The sequence below is a fragment of the Rhopalosiphum padi genome, chromosome 1 (genome assembly GCF_020882245.1).
Source record: "Rhopalosiphum padi isolate XX-2018 chromosome 1, ASM2088224v1, whole genome shotgun sequence".
NCBI lineage: Eukaryota > Metazoa > Arthropoda > Insecta > Hemiptera > Aphididae > Rhopalosiphum > Rhopalosiphum padi.
In genome coordinates, this window is record NC_083597.1 from 75,611,627 (window position 1) to 75,627,742 (window position 16,116).

At 26.9% G+C, this 16,116-nt stretch overlaps 3 protein-coding genes across 7 annotated transcripts in view; 2 read left to right on the plus strand and 1 right to left on the minus strand.

The window, feature by feature from the left end:
• The window catches only part of LOC132917134 (FGGY carbohydrate kinase domain-containing protein), a 29,596-nt gene extending 28,660 nt beyond the window's left edge, over positions 1–936 (plus strand). For all 5 annotated transcript variants that reach the window (XM_060977723.1, XM_060977725.1, XM_060977722.1 and 2 more), the window contains one exon: positions 790–936. In XM_060977723.1, the coding sequence (XP_060833706.1) occupies positions 790–874 (85 nt within the window). In that variant the 3' untranslated portion in view covers positions 875–936. The remainder of the gene's footprint in view (positions 1–789) is intronic.
• LOC132917135 (uncharacterized) lies at positions 868–6,693 on the minus strand. Its single transcript, XM_060977727.1, has 10 exons — positions 6,493–6,693; positions 6,178–6,230; positions 5,497–5,561; positions 3,804–4,296; positions 3,579–3,669; positions 3,234–3,398; positions 2,102–2,255; positions 1,886–1,996; positions 1,536–1,793; positions 868–1,427 (listed from the first exon to the last, which is right to left on the minus strand). The coding sequence occupies exons 2-10, from the start codon at positions 6,189–6,191 to the stop codon at positions 1,147–1,149; spliced, it is 1,632 nt and encodes a 543-aa protein (XP_060833710.1). The 5' UTR covers positions 6,192–6,230; positions 6,493–6,693; the 3' UTR covers positions 868–1,146.
• Positions 6,694–7,009: 316 nt separating this feature from the next.
• LOC132917133 (endoplasmic reticulum transmembrane helix translocase) lies at positions 7,010–11,450 on the plus strand. Its single transcript, XM_060977721.1, has one exon. It carries the CDS (start codon positions 7,604–7,606, stop codon positions 11,039–11,041), a length of 3,438 nt encoding a protein of 1,145 aa, XP_060833704.1. The 5' UTR covers positions 7,010–7,603; the 3' UTR covers positions 11,042–11,450.
• The last annotated feature ends 4,666 nt before the right edge of the window (positions 11,451–16,116 follow it).

Here is a 16,116-nt window from a genome sequence, read left to right on the forward strand (position 1 = left end):
TGATAAAGCGCGTTTTCGCGGAGGTATGATAAGCATAGTTTCTACTAAAAATTCTTTTGTCAAAATTGTTTTAAACATGTTAATGTTTACTACTTTTATTAAAAGATTTTTTGAACTGTTAAAGATTTCTGGTACCCTTGTTAATACATTTTTAATATAAATCGTTTTAGCGATGAACAAAATTCATACCTATGCCATATCGATATGACTATATCAGTAAACAGTCAGCTAACTGTTTGCATTCGTTAACTCTACAAAATTAATTTATCTCGTTGAATATTTCATTAATTCTTTTAATTTAAAAAATATTTATATTAACACAATTTAGATATAATTATTCTATATTTCTATGATGTTATAAAATATAATCGTGATTAATAGCTAAATAACATTGGTCATAAACTCATAACAACAACTGTGATTTAAAAAAATATGTGTATAGTATAATAGCTTATCAACAAATAGAATATGATGGAAACCACTGTTTTCTTAAAAGCAAAGTTCCATTACTTTAATTTTTTGCAAATTCGAACACTGTCTATATAATATAGTTAACCCATGTCCCAGAAACTAAATTTTGCATATCTTAATATTTAAATATCATATGAGTGTAAAATTTAAAAAGAAAATTCAACTACTCACCAGATTATATAAATATATAAATAAGCTATATAATTATGAAGACATCTCTTGAGATATATAACTGGAAATGTAATATTACACACATTATAAATCAAATTTAAAATGCTATCAATGACAACATAATATGAATGTTTAATATATTTACAGATATCATAAAAGAAAATATTCGGTTTATTTGGAAATGCTAAAACATCAGAGAATGTACAAAAACATTATGTCAAGAAATCCATGAGAATAAGTATATTTTAAGTAAAATAATAAAATAATAAATAAAGTAAACATTTTATAACCACACATTTGTTTAAAAATAAATAAATGTTTGATTAGTAAATAAAAAAAATCAGAATAAAACACTTGAATAAAATACAACACAAGTTAATCATTTTCATTTTAGTCAAAAATCTTGATTACTAGGTGTTTTACTTGTTGATAATATGTTTTAAATTCAACACTGTTAACTTATCAAATAAAAAAAAAGATTCATACAAAAATCATACTTATTTACTAACATTTGTAATTTTTTGAAGGTTTGTTGGCCAGTCTAGAAGAACGTCTTATTGGTGATTTGCCATCCATATCAACAGACGTTTTAGTTACAGTCTTCTTCATTTCTGACTGAGGTTTGAGAGTACTTTTTAAGTTAGTTTTATTTCCAATTTGGTTAGAAACTGAAATTCCAGTTGGTTTGTACCGAGATTTAACATCGTTGTTCTGGTTTATCTTAGTTTTTTTATTAGTATGTGGAGTGACAACTCTGTTTTGAATGGTTTTGGGTTTGATATCTTCTAAAAATGTGTATATAATAAAAATATCAATATTGTACAAACATACTTTACAATCTACAATAATTAAAAATATTATAATTAATGTTATTTAATATTTTATTATTTTACCATTGCACGAGTTTTCAGGTGTTACAAATCCATTAACAATTTTTTTAGGAGATTCAAAGTGTATGTTCTTCCGCTTGGTGCCTTTCTCATTTTCAGCCTTTTTCAATGCTGGTTTTAGTGGAGATACATGTGGCGTACCTAGTACTATTGGTGTCATACCTGACCTACGGGCTACATATGACAACTCCATAGTCTTTAATAGCACGGGGGTAAAACTTATATTTTTCTGATTTGAAGAAGTTGGAGTACTAGAAGTAACTATAAATAGAAATTTTAAATACATATTAGACAATTTTGAACAGTCAAAGATTTAATTTGTTATATATAATTAAATAAAATAAAAAACATACGACAAGTGTTATTAGACAATTTCATTTCATTAAACTTTGAATTATTCGAATCATTTTTTTCATTAGAATTTTCACTATTTAGAGTAGCTTTCTCTTCCTTTGATTTTTGGGCTGAGAAAAAATAGTAATATTATCAATACATTAATATAAATACAATGAACATAAATATTTATATGTAAAAAAAAAATAAAACAATTCTAAATTATTCAAACTTACTTTTAATAAAATCTGCAAATTTTGATTTTACCACTGGACGTTTAATTAATGCGGGAAGTTTGTTAATTACTTTTTTAGCAATCGGTTTTAATGGAGTCCAATTATTTTTTTTCAATATGGCAAGTTGACAAAATTGACCTTCTAATTTTTCAACCTAATACATATATATATATATTAAAAAAAATATTTTACAATAATAAATATTGATTACATTATAACTAAAGACCGGATTCCCGTGCAATTGCATCTTTTTATGTTGTGTTCTAAATTCTATAGAAACAAACTACAAATCTAAATCAAGAGATATAGATTAATTTAAAGAAAGTTTTATGTTGTACAAAACTGCAGTTTTGGGGGGTTTTTTTTTTTATAAAATTGTACTTTTGTACAAATATTTTTGTATTTTTTCTTAATTTAAAGAATTGGTATCTAATAATATAGATGATGCCCAATCAGTCAAAAAAGCAAAATCCATTTTAAATACTACATTTATTATATATATATATCTGATTTATCATTTATTTGATCACATTTGTCCCAGTTGCCAAATTCAATTACAAAACTTGAAAAACAAAATTCTACTTTAAATTATCAAATAGATATAGTTGAAATGTTAAGAGGTGGACTTAAGACAATTGAGAATGAAAAGAGACAAATACTCTATGAAAAATTCAAATTAGTATTTGATAAAAATCCCGAATACAATATTTTAAAACTATACAATTCAATAAATGGAAATGACATAGATTTAAAAGAAGATACTGCTATATAAGCTGCAACAAACAATGCCCGATAACAAGTGTCAACATAAAACGTGTTTTCAGTTAGAACACATATTAAGTGACAAAAGGCATAATTTTACCAAAAAAAACTTTAAAATATACATGATTATAAATTTAAATCAAATATTGTAATGTCAGTTTATTATTTTATTATTCAAATTAATTTTTTATTTTTAATTTTATACTTTAATAGAATATTTAATGATAACTAATAAATAATATTAAAAAAAAAGTAGTATTAAAAATAAAATTTGAAGTACCTATAATAAAAATGTTTTTGCACATTTTTAGATGTTAGCTGCATAAAAATCTGGTCTTTAATTATAACATAATATTAAGGTCATAATTACTTGTAACAATAACATATCCCAAAATCCATCTAAATCATCTGTGGTTATAAGCATTGCCCCAGATTTATTATCAAATTCATTTATCAGAGAACGCATTTGCATAAATTTGTCAGTTGTCAAAAGTTTTGTTTGTCCACATACAACATCTATTTCATCTTTGATAAACTAAAAAAAAAAAAACATGCTAGTAATTTAATATAATTGTAACTTGATTTAAGTACTAGAGTTGAATAATATTTTTAATAAATTACAAAACACATTTATTTGATTTGAACAAATACGTTCAAATAATATTTCTAAAGCATGTACTTATTAGTTGATAATTTTAATCAAACTATAATTTACTTGTGGAACATCATTGCTATTTTCTGAAGATAATTCTGCCCAATATTTAACTTTATTTTGTAGTTCAATAGTTTTACTGTCCAGCTTTTTCCTATAACATTAATACATAAATATTTACAACTTAACTTAAAAAAAAAAAACTAATAAATACTATCTAAATGTATAAAAATTATTTTCAAGAATTCATGTATACAACTAGAAGATGTTTTAAACAAAAAAGTATACCTATAATTATCAGCAACATTGTTATCTTCATATTTATCATACAACTCTGATAATTTTGGAGGTTTGCGAGGACTTGGTTTCCATTTATGACCACGTGTTGTACAAACAAAAGGACTCAGCACAATTTCAGGGACTACTGGTTTCATTTCGTCAATTGTGTTATTAAAATTGTTCATATCAATTTCCTCTTGTAGATTATTTGCATTTTCAGTCAATGTTGGAGCATTATCTTCTACAATTTTTATTTTATTTGGTATTCTTTTAGTATTGGATTTTTCAAATTCTTTCAATTCTTTAATTGTACTAAGAAGAACTCTTGGGTTTTTAATTGGTTTCGTTAATGACGTATCAGTAGATTCAACATTGATGTTAACAAGTTTAAGAGGTTTACATTCATTGGGTTTATTTGTTTTCTTAGATACTTTGGTTGTCTTTATTATCTTTGTCTTTGTTTTTGAAATCACATGATCTACAACCAACTTTGACTCCTCATCTAAAACGATCAAATATAAAATCACTTAAATTATTATTGCTCTTTAAGTGATTGTGTTTATTATATTATATTACTGTCATATTAAGTCAGAGTAAATTGTAACTTATTGTAAGTGTGAATGACAGAATAGTGAAACAACAACAGTAGCTACAAAATTAATTACAACTATATTGACTTAAATGCTAATTACATTAAGAGTGAATGACAACATTAATTATTGGCTAAATATGATGTATTTACTTAGAATTTAAATTTTTCTGTAAAAGAAATAATTTTTTGAAATAATACAGATTTAAATTTATAGTATTTATGTAATTTTAACATGAACTTATTTGGTAAATTAAAAATATAAACTATTTCAAAAATACCAGAAACATTAAAGATTGATTCTTTAAATCATATTCAAATGAGTTAATTACCTACTAATAGTTTATAATAGATTAAATTATTTAATCAGGAATGCCTCAAACTAAAAATTAAACTAAGTTTCAAGTTGACAACTAAAAAACATTTATACATACCAAATTAATTTCAACAGATGATTATTAAATTTCTTAATGAATATTTTGGAATTAAAGCTGTAAGTACTTCATCAAACAGTAGAAGCATTTATAAAATCTTTGAATAAAGATAAAATAAAAATAAATGCAAAACATTTAATTTCTAGTCAATAAGAAAAATGAAAATAATATTATAAATACAAACAAAACTGTTACCATTTAATGATTACAAATATGAAATGAAATTAATTATAGGTATCTACCATAATTGAACTTAAGACAGAGTATAAGTAATAATATTACATCTTTAATGGTTATTTTATCATATTTAAATGTTATTATAAAAATACATGAAATAGTATTATAGAGGGCAATGCAAAATAATAGAGTATAGACAGTTTGACCTATGATAGAAAATTAAAATTGTATTTTATTTAGGTACTATTTATCTAGGTGTATTGGCATTATTCTTGTATAATTTTGTTTTTAATTATTTAAAATGTTTTTTTATACTTAAGTTCTAACATTTCAATATATTTTCAACAGCAAAAAGTATTTTAGCATTGGAAAATGATGGTAAAAGATAGCCAATGATTAAATATTTATATATTTAACCTATCATTTGTAACAGAAATTAATAAATATAATATGTTAAATGTAAATACATTATCGTACTTAGCAGTAAATAGGCACAACTTACTTTTTTTTATATTTTCTTTTTTCTTTCCTATTGGAATTCTGTTTTCCTTCATAATTAATTGAGATCTGGTAAAACAAACATATTTTAATTTTACAAATACACTGAATTACTTAATGTTATTGTGTATATATTATAAATAATACGTATTCAGTTATATATATTTGATATTTAATAATCAAATTAAGTACTACTTTATTTATATAAAATTTGGATAATTGTGTAGAACCTAAATTAGATATAGATTAGCAATAAATACCTGAACTAAACGTAACAATTTATGTTGTTTAGTAGTTTAATTGAAAAAACATCATAAAATAAAAGTTATTTTAAAATTATAAAAAATGAACAGTAGGTACCTTTATTTAACACATTAAATCCAGTAGCCAACAATAACAATTAGATATCAAGTCTAAGTGATATAAAGAAAGGCAGGTAGTTTTTTTTTAAGCATATCATAAGAATTCCTAGTAATTATAATATTACATAAAAATTTGTTTTACAAACATATAAATTATTATGACATTCACTTTGTTATAAGAAACCTATCTGCCATACACCATGGGTAAATCGTTCTTCATAAACAATCATACATTATCCAAACACTTACGATAATAGTTAATATTAAAAATATAAATATGTAGGTACCTTATTTTTTAGATTCAAAATACAAAAAAAACTCACTTTTTTGTAGTCATAGTAGGTGTTTGTCAATATTGTGATGTAACAACAGTGAACTACATACAAAATAAAAATATAAATTTAATTATACCGCGTATTCAAAATAATTGTGTAATTTTGAGTTATATTAACATAAGTAAACAAAAATATGAAACTTATGTTAAGAAAAAAAGTTCACAAATAAAACAACAAATTGACTGTGAAAAAGCTAATGAAAATAATAAAAGGTATGTAAAAACAATCGCAACCAGTATTAGTATAAATTATAATAATAATACTGGTATACGATGGTAATAAATAATAATTAATTTAAATTACAAATAGTAAGCATGTAAAAGTGCAAGAACTTGAAGAACTGCCTTCAGCGAAAATGTAAATAATAAATATTTAAATAGCTAGTAACAAAATAATGACGTATTATTGACAATATTGTAATAATGAACACAAATGGTGATCACAAAAATACGAAATCACAGATTCGGTAAATTACGATTCAGTCTGTAGTTTACATATTTTTATCGGCAGACGGCAATCGACGATTGTTCAGAAGCAGAACCGTTAAATTCACGTTAAATCAAATTTTGACCAATCGGCGTCGGGCGTAACGTGATACGGTGCAACCTATTTGCGGGAGAAAAACAAACGTATGAATGAAAAAGAAAATATATAATATCCAGCAAGTTCGTCATCATGGAATTATGTTCTGTCCCCGTGATTTCACGCCCGTTTGGGGACAGTCATTTTTTTCGTTGGCGCATTGGCAACACCGTTTGTTTAGGTTAAGATTCTTAAACATCTCTCCCGTTCCGCTATCTCCTATCAAGTATCAATCCTATCACTTATCGTCGGCGTAAGCACTTAACAGTAGTCAGTAAGCAGTTTAGCAATATTAATTTAATAATTTATTATAAATTTATAAATATAATAGTAAATTTCTATTTTGCTTGATTGTTCATTAATTTTCGACCACTTGTCAAGTATTACAACAATCATTGTTCGTTTTAATCAAAATATATAGGTAATGTTTTTCCTAATTGAAGTTATTGAACAATGACGATAGTTCACGATTACTGGTACGCTGATGAACTATCTACTTGTTGCCGGTCCGGTTTTGCCGTCAAGCGTTCCAGATAGAGTAAAAGCGAATCGTCGATCACCATATTGAGTCAATAAATCACCGCCGCCGGTCGGACATCAGTACGCCTTGTTTGTTATCATCAGCTTTCAGTACGTAGTATTTGATCGCCAACCAATTTGCGTTCATTCTGTGCCCACTGCACTATGATGGCCAACCGTCCAGTCACTTCGGACGTGAACCATCCACCCCAGTTCTGACGCCTCCAAGGTACCGTTGTTATTTGCTAGTCAGTATCAATAGTTAATCGTTAATTGTTCTATTTTATTTTTTTCCACTTCAAACGACGCAACAATGGCCATTGACAATCTGATTGACTCGGTGTCTCTATACGTGCCCCGTCATGTTGCATTTCACGGAGCCATCTTTCCATTTGTTGTCCTGTACATCTCGTGGTCGTCTGCTTGTTATTTTACCGACAATCTGCTAGATTTCTTTTTCGCTGGTATTTTCGCCATCGGTGTTGCCCAAATATTGTGTTCATTAAGTTGTTACTGGTCTGTATCATTTAGATGTCTATTGTCATGTCGACGTGTTACTTCCCCAGAGGAAGCTGCCTTGGTCAAAGTATTACCCACTCCTAATAATGGATTTACCGAATTAGTGATTTTAAACACATTCCAAGACCAAGACCTGAAGACTGTTACATGGTTTAGATACCAAGAAATCAAATATATATGGAATGATGATAAGAAATGTTTCAATTCTTTAGAATTTCCAATTGCTAATACAATAGAACAATATGGAAATTGTAAAGGCTACAATAGTGATGAGCAGTTATCTAGAGCTATACAATTATATGGTAGAAATCGCCTTAATATACAATTACCAAAGTTTAATGATTTATTTATAGAAAGGGCAACAGCTCCATTTTTTGTGTTTCAAGTATTTTGTATTGCGTTGTGGTGCTTTGATAAATATTGGTACTATTCTTTGTTTACCTTAGCGATGTTGGTACTGTTTGAATGTACCTTAGTCAAGCAACAGTTACGTAACATGGAAGAAATCAGGAATATGGGTAACAAACCAATTCATTTGCATGTGTATCGCAATAAAAAATGGCAATTTTTATTAAGTGACGAACTTACACCTGGTGATATAGTATCTATTACAAGAACCAATAATGACCAAACTGTTCCTTGTGATTTATTACTCTTAAGAGGTTCATGTATCGTTGATGAAAGCTTATTGACTGGTGAATCTATTCCACAGATGAAAGAATCTATTGAAAATATTACCGATTGTAGTAGAAACTTAGATTTTGAAACTGATAAGAAATTGCATATTTTATTTAGTGGTACTAAAGTAGTTCAACATACTTCTCCTATGAAAATATCATCAAGTGTGCGTTCCCCTCCAGATAATGGCTGTATTGCTTATGTGTTACGAACAGGTTTCAATACATCACAAGGTAATCTACTACAAACAATATTATTCGGTGTCAAGCATGTCACTGCAAATAATATGGAAACTTTAGCATTTATTTTATTTTTGTTAATTTTTGCAATTGCTGCAGCTTATTATTTGTGGATTAAAGGCACTGAAGATCCAAACAGGAGCCGTTACAAATTATTCCTTGAATGTACACTTATCCTCACTTCTGTTATACCTCCGGAACTGCCTGTTGAATTATCATTGGCTGTTAATTCGTCAATTTTATCCTTATCCAAACTTGGAATATATTGTACTGAACCTTTTAGAATTCCGTTTGCTGGCAAAGTAGAAATATGCTGTTTTGATAAAACTGGTACTTTAACCAAAGATGCTTTAATTGTTGAAGGTATAGCTGGTGTTGAAAAAGATATGATTCCGATGAATGAAGCCCCTGAACATACCATTCAAGTTTTAGCATCTTGTCACTCATTAGTCCAACTAGAAGATACATTAGTTGGGGACCCTGTTGAAAAAGCCTCTTTGAACGCAATAAATTGGATTTTAACCAAGAATGATTTTATTGTACCAAAGAAATCAAAGATACCACCATTAAAGATATTGAATAGATTTTATTTTTCTTCGTCTTTAAAAAGAATGTCTGTATTAGCAGCTTATAAATGTACAAAGACAGCAAATAAAGTTATACATATAGCAAGTGTCAAAGGTGCCCCCGAAGTGCTGAAGTCAATGTTATTAAATATTCCTAATAATTATGACAGTACATATCTTGAACTAGCTGGTCGAGGAGCTCGAGTATTAGCGCTTGCTAGAAAAGAAATGACTGCCATTCCAAATGATTTAAAAAATTTAAAAAGAGAAGACTTAGAATGTGATTTAAATTTTGTTGGGTTTGTTGTGGTTTCGTGTCCATTAAAACAAGATTCAGAGAATGTTATTAAAGAACTTCTGAATTCATCCCACATGGTAACTATGATAACTGGAGATAATGCATTGACTGCATGTTATGTAGCTAATGAATTAAATTTTACAAGATCTGCAAGTCATATAATTTTGACACTTTCAGAAACCAACAAGACATGGTGTTGGATAAGTGATAGTTACAAAATTCAAGTCCCATTAAATAGTAATATTAAAGAATTAGTTGATTCATATGATTTATGTTTGACGGGAGATGGATTAACTTTTCTAAATCAAAATCACAGAGATATATTAAAAAAAATTATACCACATGTATGTGTGTTTGCTAGAGTGGCCCCCAAAGAAAAAGAATTTATTATAATAACATTAAAAGAATTAGGTTATTGTACTTTGATGTGTGGAGACGGTACTAATGATGTTGGCGCCTTGAAACATGCACATGTTGGTATTGCTATACTTGCTAGAGGTAAAGAAAAGATAAAATTAAAGAAAGATATGTTTGCCAATAAATCAAGAAAACCAGGAGAAAATGTAGGTGATCAAATGAAAAGACTAATGAAAGAAATAGATGAAGAATCTGTGACTGTGGTGAAGTCAGGAGACGCTAGTATTGCTGCTCCTTTTACAAGTAAATTTTCATCTGTAACTTGTGTATGTCATGTGATTAAACAAGGTCGTTGTACTTTAGTTACTACACTTCAAATGTTTAAAATATTAGCACTGAATGCTCTTATTGCTGCTTATAGTCAGTCTGTACTTTATGTTAAGGGTATAAAATTTAGTGATTCTCAAGCTACATTACAAGGATTGTTGTTAGCAGCTTCATTTTTATTTATTTCAAGGTCGAGACCTTTAAAAGTTTTATCCAAACAGAGACCACTGCCAAATATATTCAACATCTACACAATTTCGACTGTACTATTACAATTTATTATACACTTTTGTAGTTTAGTATTCTTAGTCCAAGAAGCTAGTGTGTATGCTGAAAGTGATCCTGTGAATACTACTTTGCCATTTTCAAATGACAGTTTGTTATCAAATAATACAAATTTGGATTCTGCAGAATCAGATGTAGACGAATTTAAACCTAATGTAGTGAACAGTGCAGTATTTATCATTTCTATGGCATTGCAAATTTGTACCTTTTCAGTCAATTATCGAGGACGACCATTCATGGAAAATTTAATAGAAAATAAGCCATTGCTGTACAGTACAGTAGGAACAATTATGGTAATATTGTTTTTAAGTATGGGTACTTTGCAAGGACTTAATGAGCAATTTGAAATTGTTCAGTTTCCTCACGAATTCCGAGTGATTTTAATTACTGTACTTATTTCAGATTACTTTGGTTCTTATATAATGGACCGAATATGTTTATGGCTTTTTGGTGAAGGAAAATTTAAAAAAGTGCCTGTGTAAAAAATGTTTTAATGTTAGAAATGCAATGTTAAATGTATTATTCATAAATCATAATTTATTATGTATTGTTATGAAATGATTTTATTAATTTGAAAAAAAAATTGTATGTTATATTAAAGAAAAATATAATTCCTTGTACGTCAGCTTATTTTTATTTAAATTACAATATATTAAAAAAGATACTAACTAAAAAAATGTATTTTTTTTTTAAATAAGCTTAAAAAAATGTATTTGTGTTAAGTGCAATATTATATAAAACAGTGTTAATACTATGGTATTATAATATGTTATTAATTAGGAATAAATAAAATGTATGTAAAAATGATTTTATTGTACCTATTAATATTCATTATTCATATTTTGTTAGTCAATGTTACTTTTTTCACAATAAAATATGCAACATTTATTACATTATTATTTTATTGAAGATATGATACATTCCATTTCTATTTTTATAAAACATTCTAAATACCAAAAAAAATAGTAAGAAGGCAGCTTTATTTTGTGAATTTTGTAAAGTAAAATATAAATATTAGAGTAGGTATGTACATAGAAATTTTCATATTACAAAAGGGAAAAATTCATTAAATAGAGAACAAATTTGGATTGGTCCTCAAAAATATTTAGTTATATTGTTGATCACAGAAAAGTCTATAATCAAATAATCTATTACAGTGGTATTCAATCGGTGGGTCGCATAAGCTTTAAATTGGGTCCCAATAAGTCTTATTTTTAAAATAAAAATTAAATTTATAAAATTGTATAAGGTAAAAAAAATATTTTTTTAATTATTAAACTTAAGAAATGAAAAAACAGTTTAAAATTGTTGTATTGTATTCAGTTTTAATAGTACTACTGCAAAACATTAAGCAATCTTAGCTTTTTTACAAAGCTTACGTGAGTCGTTAAAAATGTAGGCCTAAAAAAGTGGGTCGCGAGTCCAAAAAGGTTGAAGACCACTAGTCTATTCTATATTCAACGGTTATATAGAATTTTATAGTATTTTAATTTTTTTTGTATAATGTATGTTTTTATTATCTTTATTGGCTTTTAAATTCATTGTAACCAATTTGAAACTTTTGAAGTTAATTATATTATACCTTTATGTATTTACATCAGGGGTCGCCAACCAGTCGATCTTTCTAGAAATACAGGTCGATCGTTATAAAAATTAATTTTATCATTATCGGTCGATCGCGTAATAAATATTCGGATTATGTTAATTGCTATATTGTATTCTAGGAATTTACCATTATCGGTAACTAAAATAGCTTGAAGATATTGCATTTTTAGTTGATACTACTGAAAAAATTTATTTCCTAAATTTAGAGTTACAAGGAAAAGAAAAACAAATTATTAATATGATATCAGATGTTCAAGCGTTTTCTAGTAAATTAGCATATTGGGAAAATAAAATGAAAAATGATGATGTCCAGCATTTCCCTACGCTTCAAGAATCAATAATTAATTATATTCTGAAAATATTTATGATCCTACAAACAACATAAATATAATTCAACATTTACGTTCCGAATTTAAAAGAAGATTCAACGACTTTAAAGTACTTTAGTCAGCTGCGCAGTTTATATCAAATTCATTTTCTGGGGATGTTAAGACAGTTTTGGAAACACGCAAGTACTCAAAAATACCCAAACAGTGGCGGCGCCAAGGGTGGGCACGGGCGGGCCATTGCCCTCCCTGAAAATTCCCTGGCCCGTCCACTGGCCCGCCCCGAAATGTTATGAAATTTTTAAATTTTAAATATTAAAATTACCATCAGAACCTATATATATATATATATATAAAATATTTTTCATTGTTTTTTATTAATTCCACTGAATATACGTAATCAATGATTATGAGTGTTATGACTTATTATAACACTGATATCGGGTCATTACATCACAAATACATAATTTCTATATATATATATATATATATATAATTTCAATATTATTTTATTTTATTATGTAAATAGTTAAAAGTATACTTGGCAGCCGGCAGGAGCCAGGAAATGTGGAGCAAAGATTTTACATATTATTATAGGCAGTGGCGTCATTAGAATTTGGTTTGGGATGGGGGGATAATAGGTTTTTAGCAATAAACATGAATTGTCATTATTAATACTTTGTTCAAAATGTTAGCAGTTTTTGGGGGTATCTATCCCCCCCATCCGCCCCTGATTATAGGTATTATATATTGGCCCTTCAGTAAAATTACGTGCCTCAAGTTGGCCCTACCAGGCATAAAATTCTGGCGCCGCCACTGTACCCAAAACTACAAAGCATTGCCCTTCGTATAACTTCATTTTTTGGTTCAACTTGGTTATGCGAGTCAACATTTTCGAGTATCAAATACTTAAAGAACAAATATCGGTTAAAAATTACAAACAGGAATTTGGATTCAAGTATACGAGCAGCTATTTCTAATTATATACCAGAATTTTCAAAACTTGCAGAAGAAAACCAATGCCAGTTATCACATTAATAAGTTTAATTTTTTTTTTTGCTCATCAAATAAATCTCTTCCTAGGTTGATTAGGTCGATCACTGGGGTTTTAAAATTTCAAAAGTAGCTCACTTGTTTGTAAAGGTTGGCGACCCCTAATTTACATAATGATAGTTCAAAGATAAATCATTTTTATTTTTGAGAATTGTTTGAAATATAAATTATAAAATATACTAATATAATCCATTATTGTAAAAGGTTATCTTCTGAGAATATTATATTATGATAGAATCTGAGGTATAATTGAATAAGTGCTATTTATAATCTGACTGACATTAATTTGTTTTTTCTTTAATATGAAACTTTTTAAACTGTTATTGTAACTACTAATGGAAAAATAATTTTATCTTCATTAGTTTTTTTTTAGATTTTATGCATGTGGTTAACAATCATAAAATATTAATTTACCATCAATAATACCTATAGTAGTTAAACTTTCAAATTATATTTTACAAATTTTAACTAGGACTATATTACGAGTTTAAGACCTTTTTAAGCACGATAATAAATTTTAATTGAATGAAGAGTATAAGCATATTGACATACTAAAACATGGAGAAAAAATTATAAAACATATTTTTGTAATAATATCAAAAATAAAAAGTAGGTAGGTAATATCTTTATGCTATATGGTAGAAGTTGAGTGTAACTCATCATTGGGTAAATTACTATAGTTACCTTTTGAACATATACGTCATATTTTAATTTAATGATTAAAATATATTGTAAACAAAAATGATTCTGAGTAAAGACGATCTGTCGAGCCTATATTACTAAGTATATTTTATAAATTATAATAAAAGAAATCAATACATTCATAATTTAATAAATGCAATATTATCAATATTAAATTATTGCTATAGTACCTATCTATATATTTTTATAATTTATTAGGTATTGTTATTAACTTTTGAACCAATATTGTCTTACTGTAGAATGGTGTGAATAGGTTTGTGGTATAAATAGTGATGTAAATTGTTTAATTGTATAATATTGTGTTATACAAGACGTGTATTATGTCTCAGTCTCATGTCTCATGTATAAAAAAAAATAAAATAAAAGCTGTATACCTGCGAATCAAGGACACAATAAAGTCCGCATTAAAAAAAATTGGACAAAAAGTCCGGATTCAATTTTTATAGTCGAACAAAAATTCCGAAAATACAAAATATTTTATGTACCTAATTAATATTTATTTTAAAAATTTTAAAATTTACACATATTATATTTTTGTATAACTAACAAAAATATAACGGAAATCCACTAGATTATGATATACTATTTTTTTTTTAGTTTTAGTTTAGATTGAGGTGTTTATAAATATATAAAAAAAATGTATTGTTTGTTAAAATGTATTTAGTTACAAATAAATGTAGATATGGTTGTTCTAATAGGTATGTTGTAATAAATTATATAATTATAAATGAAAATAAGAAAATAGAAAAATATCTACAAACATTTTTAAATTTTTTAAAATAAATATTAGTTAAATAAAATATTTTGTATTTTCAGACTTTTTGTCCAACTATAAAAACTGAATCCGGACTTTTTGTCCAACTTTTTTTAAAACTGACATTTTGTCCCCGGACTTTTTGACCGATTATACCATACCTACGTATCATGTGTTAATCGTTAATCTATATTATGTATATGCCAGGGGCTTGGTAAATTGAGCCACGATATTTTGTGTTTATTTTGAAAGCGGTAAGTTGAGAACCGGGTATAAAAAGGCAGTAGGTAAGTTGGGTCCCGGCTATAAACCATTGGCGCAATTAGGTCTAAAATATTAAAAACATACAATACAATTTACGTTAAAATAGTTATTTTTGTGGACGAATTATTTACAAGTATAGTCTGAGACACATATTAAATTACGAAGTACAATACAGAAAAATAAAATTACGCTCGGTAAAGAAAAACACTTAAGGGAACAAATGACGAAATACTCATACCTATACTAATAATATTGTTAGATTAGAATTTATTAAATGTTTATCATTTAAACATATATTATTTTTTAGAACATAATATTATAAAAACCACATACATATATTTTTTTCCGGGTTACAATTTACCTTGGTAAGGTCATTTGGGACACATTTACCAATCCCGATGTACGCATCAAGATATATCTTTAACTCTTTAAGAGTACTCCATACGACCAAACCCGCGCATATGTAAATATGTTGTTTCCGTCTCATACTCTCATTAACGTACATTTTGTGACGTTAGTTTTAATATTGAAGTAAATTTACCAATATCAAATTTAAAGGTATGATTATTATTTATTAATTATTATCTAGAAAATGGGATATGCTTTTATTGATATTTTCAATTAAAAGTAAGTTATAAACGTTTTAAAATTGTAATATTTTACATAGCTAATAGCTATAACACACTTTAAAATGATAATATCAATAAATGCATATTTAATTTTCGGTAAACGGAAAACTGGTACGGTCTTTATAAACGCGGAATACTGGTACGGTCCACAATAGTCAAGGTTTCCCAAACTTCTATAAAAAAAAAAGAATAAAATATCAACAATTATTTTAAATTTAATTTTA

Coding starts and splice junctions, on each gene's coding strand:
- LOC132917133 (XM_060977721.1), top strand. CDS start 7,604: ATGGCCATTGACAATCTGATTGACTCGGTGTCTCTATACGTGCCCCGT.
- LOC132917135 (XM_060977727.1), bottom strand. Junction 4,297..5,496: donor AAAAGAAAATATAAAAAAAA/GTAAGTTGTGCC, acceptor TGATCGTTTTAG/ATGAGGAGTCAAAGTTGGTT. Junction 3,399..3,578: donor ATAGCAATGATGTTCCACAA/GTAAATTATAGT, acceptor TTTTTTTTTTAG/TTTATCAAAGATGAAATAGA.